The sequence below is a fragment of the Vollenhovia emeryi genome, unplaced genomic scaffold (assembly GCF_000949405.1).
Source record: "Vollenhovia emeryi isolate VEMERY1.0 unplaced genomic scaffold, V.emery_V1.0 DF939175.1, whole genome shotgun sequence".
Taxonomy (NCBI): Eukaryota; Metazoa; Arthropoda; class Insecta; order Hymenoptera; family Formicidae; genus Vollenhovia; species Vollenhovia emeryi.
In genome coordinates, this window is record NW_011967191.1 from 842 (window position 1) to 7,027 (window position 6,186).

Genomic DNA, 6,186 nt, shown 5'->3' on the forward strand with positions numbered 1-6,186 from the left:
TTTGATAGTGCGATAACAAAACCATGCTATGTGTAAACGGAAGTCTACATTAATAAATGTAGATCACTCAATAGTTTTAATATTCTTTAAAAAAATAAAATAAAAATTTTGCAACATAGTATTTTATATACATATAGTTTTCTATAATATATCAAATATAATACTTATTAAAAAATTGATGCATGTTCTCAATACATATTAATTGTTCTGTCATTTAAAAACTAGTACAATTATAAATAAAGATTAATTTTGAAATATGAAAATTTTTGTGATAATTGCTTCTCGGAATGATGTCGTAATTTGTTTCACTGACTGAATTTTATTGTATTTTCTTATTCTTCAGAGGATGAAGGGTTCGTTTATTCGATCGGAAGCCAAAATCACCTAGTGTCGATAAGATCCAGGAAAACTTTGTAAGTAAGAAAACGAGAGTTTTCTACCTAGTTTTCTAACTAGTGACCATTAAATCGTTTTATTAAATCGAGAACATATTTGCTCACTGCAAATAGATCAATCCAAAGCCTCCGTTAACTAGATCTGTTATGTTTGTAGCTTCAAGAAGCGAACGCAGATTTCTAATCTGACGGTGATAATTCTTTGCTTCCTGGTGGGTTCCTTGTTCATAACAGTTGTCGTGCTTGCAGTACTTTGTAAGTATTTTTTCTTTAACTTATCTTATTTGTCATAGATAGAATTATATTCAAGATAAATTAAAGATCCTGACTGGGGCAATATTTTTCGCAATAAATTATTTATAGCTTTCCTAAGTTGATGTCAATTTAATTAAGTATACGATTCCGACTTTAGACTCTGACTGTAAGTTTAAAACGAAAACCCATTCGGCACATAGTCCGCGAAGTTGTGAAAAAGATCCATACAAAAGAAAAATATAATTAGGCATTAATATCCAGCTTGATCGATAGAGACTATCTTCTATTATTATTTATGTTGTACATATATTAAAGATGTATTTAAATTACGTAATATGTATCAAATTTTTATAGGAGAATGTCATATTATTTATATGTTCGATTCTCTAACGAACAACATTTGTATTGTTGAGATAAGAAATGTTGCTTAACGTATCTACTTGCTACAAAAATAATACACTTAAAAAGATAATGCACACAAATTAGAATTAAAGTAAAGATATTTTTAATTTGTTAAATGTCATTGCATTCGTCTATATGTCTCACTATCGTATCTATAATAAGTCCTTCAACTGTGAACTAACTTTATCAAAATTACAGTAGGTATAACCTTAGACAATAGACGTGACAACAGGAAGTACCCTTTAAAAGAAATGACTCAACTCTTACGAGGCTTTAATATATCCCCTTCAATACCTTGCAATTACATTAGATATCCTTGACAAATTATTAGAAAACCATTTAGCATCTTCGATCGCCATTGACATTGTGTAAATATTTTAACAAACATGGGACATGTATCGTGTAACGTAGCGCGTGTGTTCCACGGAAGAACTTTGTATCGCGTGTCCATCATTGTTTTTATATGAGGATCTATAGCGCTCTACGTGAGATTTTTATATATGTATATTATATCAAATCTTCCTTAGATTACCGGGTATCGTTTTAAATATAATTTTCTTAGCAAAATCTGATGTTTTTCTCCATAATAAAAATATCGAGATACCTTTAGTCTTTAATTATACATTTTTATTGAAGTACGTAATTTATTCAAAAGATACGCAAGAAGTGTTTAAACACGCAAACACATACAAGAGTAAATACCAACTAACAGTAGATAACATTAATGTTATTCTTTTCTACTCAACAAACGCAATATATAGCATGTTACATTTATATTGTTGAGTAGAGAGAAAATTGTAATATTAATGTCATGTAACTGTTTGTTTTTAATAAGGAGAGTAAGAAGACTGGGATGTGATTAAATAAAAATAAAATAAGTTACGTTGATGTTTAATTGAAAATTTAAAAATGCAATAAACTTTAGGTGATAAACTGTAAAAAGTTGTCGACAATTCTAGAAATATTTTATACGTATAATACTGTCGTTGCAGATGCACGCAAGAGCATGGTGAAGATATGTGATAGCGAGGATTGCGTGCGAGTAGGTGAGTACTATGCAGTTATTATAATAACTGGTGATTGTATGTATACATATACTTGTGCTATTATTAACGTGAACAAACATGGCGCATAACAATAAAAAGAAAAATGTGTGGCAATCACTACCCTGGAAGCAATTATTTATTCTTCTTTGTTCATCTAGCGGCTAGTTTGAAGGAATCTATGAACGTATCGGTAAATCCTTGCGATGATTTTTATCAGTGAGTAAATTTATTGTGGTGCCGTGCTATTATTGTATGTACAACGAACGTAATTGATGTACACCTCGCGAAATTATACCATTCGCGCAATTTCTCTATCACTCTGCAAATCTATTATTTCTACATGTTACGCAATACTGCATTCGCGCGGTTCACTTTCACTCGCTTGTGTGAGACATCGTATCACGAATTAACGCTACATTCGTCGGAAAACATAACAATTAATATCGTTGTCTTCTTTTAATTATTATTAATCCGCCTGTTTAAAGAATTTATTTAAGCTGCATTTATGATCTTCACGATACGTGAAATTTTCTTCTTTCTCTTTTCTTTAGATATGCATGCGGCAGATGGTCGCAGGAACATCCCGTCCCGGATTCCAGACTGATGAATTCTTGGTTTAGCGAGCGCCGCGACCGCGTAATCGGAAAGATAAGAGATTTGCTAAAAGTCAATATGTCTGCCAGCGAAGTACCCTGGGCAGTGATGCAGGCCAAGACTCTGTTCACCAGCTGCATGGACGTGCGTACGTAATCAGAGACACGTTAATTATAACATAATGTACATATATCACACAAGAAACAGTCCGCAGTAATACGTGTAACTTTTAATTATTTTTAAACTTTTAGAATATTTCTCATAACAAGATAAATTTCAGATACCATAAACGAACTCAATTTGTCGCCATTATTCTATTTGTTGGAGTTATTAAATTTGCCCCTGTTGCCTGCGTTTGTTACTAACACAACGACCAATTACATAGAGCAACTCGCTACGATAAAAAGAACTTTGGGCTACGACGTTTTCTTTGGCTTCGGTCTCATGCCTGATCCTAAGAACAGGAGCAGAAACATAATGGTCTTTCAGTTTCCGGATCATTCCAATCCTTTTCCCGCGTACGTACACTTTTTATTCTACAATTTTTAATTGTTATTACTATTAAGTCTTTTGAAACTTATTTAATACACAACAAATATATGGCAATAAATTGATTATAATAATAATAATAGCGATAAAGAAGTGGAGAAGCGGTTGCGAACCATCAGATCGCAACTACGAAAACGAGGTGATTTAGAGAATGAAGCTATGTTGACCGAGATCGAAGACGCCGAAGTCACCTATATGACTGATGTTATTAAAGAAGTCATCTACAATGGCACTGTTAATGAATGTACCTCGGAAGATGAATTGATAATGGACAATAATGAATTGGAAGAATTTGTTCATATGCTTTATAACCTAAGCAACCTTATTTATTACGTAAGTATTTTCTGGCTAAACTGATTCTAAGTTAATGTCTTCGCGTAGGCAAAAAGTGTTAAAATAAAAATAAGAATTTACTTATTATTGTTTCACGTCTGAAACAAAACGTTCTCCTTAAGATTTATCGGTTTATGCAATGAATGTCACCACCTTAATGGTCAAACTGTAAAGACACTAGTCAGGGATAAGGAGTCCAGGTTCGAAAGTATCCGTCAACTCTGGCTGGGATAATATTTTTCATCTTGAATTCTTTAGAGATTTTAATGGGATGCTTATCGGCATAAAAACATTAAATAGATAAGTGATTTAAATATGTGTATTTGCTGTTCCAACAAGAAATTTTTAAGATCAACAAATAATCGGCGCGCGGTTTCTATCAAGATTCTAAAATGGCATCTTCTCTGATTGACTGTAGAAATAATTTGTTTTGCAGGTAGGACGTGCAGATCAAAATAAGAGTATTTCCTTAGAAAGCTTGAGCGATGACGATTTTCTGATGGTAGACGATTTACAACAGTTGACAGACGAGTATGTAACGGATACTAATTCGTCTTTAACGCCTAAACTGATTTGGCGGCCCTTCATTGAATCCCTTTTCGAAGGTATCGTTACGTTGAATCTTGACAAGGATAAAATTCTCATCGGTAATTTGGATTATATGAAAAAAATGGCATTGGTGTTAACTGTTTACGAGGAGAAAGAGCTGGGTATGTCTTCCTGATTTATATCTACTTATACGTATATAAACTAATTCTAATTAAATTACTTACGCTGTTTTTATTTTGACATAAAAATTTGGCATTCAGTTTTCAAAAAGTTTTCTCAATTTCGATTCAGAAAGCTACATTTGGTGGGCCATTGTGAATATTGTGGTGCCCCACTCGTCCAACAAGCTCAAGGAAATTTGGAACGAGTATGTGAATGAGTTAACAGACGTGGAAGTAGGAAAGTCACAGTCGTTGCTTTGTACGTCAGTTGTCAATAAATTAATGGGTATGTACAACGACTTGGATTAAAACTGGAACAACAAATTTTATAATGTATATAATAAATAAGCTGGCACCTAAGTTTCTCTATAATTTAGATTTAATAAATATATTTTCACGATATATCTTGGATTTCAATTAATGGTGTCTATCATCGACTTGCAGGAATGGCGGTATCACGGCTGTACGTAGATCCCACATTTCACAATAAGAAAGCCAATGAAGTATTGGAAATGCTAGACGATATAAAGGAGGCGTTCGCCTCGCTTGTCATTAATACAGATTGGATGGATCAGTCAACGAGAGAAGCGACACTTGAGAAGAGCCGAAAAATGGAATCCGAAATTGGATTTCCCACGTGGCTCTTCAATGAGAAGAAGCTCAACGAGTATTACGAAGGCGTAAGTCTTGTGAAAAATTAATATACAGTAATAAAATAATCTCCTATAATAAATTTTTATAATAATAGAGGAAGAATCTGCGAAAAATACACATTCAACGTTTTTTTTAATTGTAGAATTTTCATTATACGTACATTAATTTTACTTGAGATAATGCAATAGTATTATTTATGTATTTTGCATAATATTAATCTGTTATAATGTTTAGATAGACCTGTCGGAAACGAAATATCTGGAGAACATGATGCAAATCGTTCAATTGCAATGGAATACCACGTGGACGGGCCTATATGACGATAATTTATTCAACGAGTCATAGTAAGTGAAAAATTGTGAGAATTGTCGTCAATAAAAGTCAATACTGAGGTTTTTGTTTGTCTTCATGCTTCGCTTTATTATGGATAATCAGCTGGGCAACTGACCCTACCGATGTAAATGCATTCCACACGATTCAACTTAATCATATAAGTATGTAATAACTTGATCTCTTGTTGTTAAAATAACACGGGAATTAATTTAACTGTAATACACTTTTAATAATTATTTAGTTGAAAACAACCTGAGATGTTCTCCGGTTGTTATTAATGTTACATTAACGTATATTCTCTCTTTTTTTCACTATTCGTGCAGCCATACCTGCCGGAATTCTTCAATTCCCATTTTATGAATTGGGTCTTGAGTAAGAATAGGAATAATTACTGCATTATTATCTTTATATATGTATAAAAAATAGAGAAATAATATAATATAAAAATGAACGTAATAATAAGATAAAAGTAAACAATGAGCAGCAAGAAAAATGAATTTTTTTAAATGACAAAGTCAGCAATTTTTTGTAATGATCGCAGGGCCTTAAATTACGGCGCCATCGGCATGGTGCTTGGGCATGAATTAACTCATGGATTCGACAATAGCGGTCGACATTTCGACGGCGATGGAAATCTCCGGCAATGGTGGACCAACGAGACCATCTCGGAGTACTCGGACAGAACTCAGTGCTTCATAGATCACTACGATACATATTACGAGAATGAGGTAAGTTCACTAACATTTTTGTAAGACCTTTAATATTTGAAAAATTAATTATATAAAACTCGATTTTCGGAGAGATACATAAAAGAAGTTGCGGAACAATTGGTTTAAATATGAAATAAACAGATATTTCAAAAAACTATTTAATTTTTATGTTTATTAAAAAATATTCATAATTTTATTAAATTAT

At 32.5% G+C, this 6,186-nt stretch overlaps 1 protein-coding gene across 1 annotated transcript in view; it reads left to right on the forward strand.

Annotated features, from left to right (window-relative positions):
- Positions 1 to 343: 343 nt before the first annotated feature.
- LOC105563515 (neprilysin-11-like) overlaps positions 344 to 6,186 on the forward strand; it is a gene marked incomplete at its 5' end in the record, with an annotated part of 9,643 nt that continues 3,800 nt past the window's right edge. Inside the window, 14 exons of the mRNA XM_012015152.1 lie at positions 344 to 413; positions 553 to 650; positions 2,045 to 2,098; positions 2,257 to 2,314; positions 2,650 to 2,840; positions 2,973 to 3,210; positions 3,325 to 3,574; positions 4,011 to 4,284; positions 4,415 to 4,570; positions 4,729 to 4,964; positions 5,173 to 5,282; positions 5,374 to 5,432; positions 5,595 to 5,643; positions 5,813 to 5,999. Coding sequence (XP_011870542.1) covers positions 344 to 413; positions 553 to 650; positions 2,045 to 2,098; positions 2,257 to 2,314; positions 2,650 to 2,840; positions 2,973 to 3,210; positions 3,325 to 3,574; positions 4,011 to 4,284; positions 4,415 to 4,570; positions 4,729 to 4,964; positions 5,173 to 5,282; positions 5,374 to 5,432; positions 5,595 to 5,643; positions 5,813 to 5,999 — 2,030 coding nt within the window. The remainder of the gene's footprint in view (positions 414 to 552; positions 651 to 2,044; positions 2,099 to 2,256; positions 2,315 to 2,649; positions 2,841 to 2,972; positions 3,211 to 3,324; positions 3,575 to 4,010; positions 4,285 to 4,414; positions 4,571 to 4,728; positions 4,965 to 5,172; positions 5,283 to 5,373; positions 5,433 to 5,594; positions 5,644 to 5,812; positions 6,000 to 6,186) is intronic.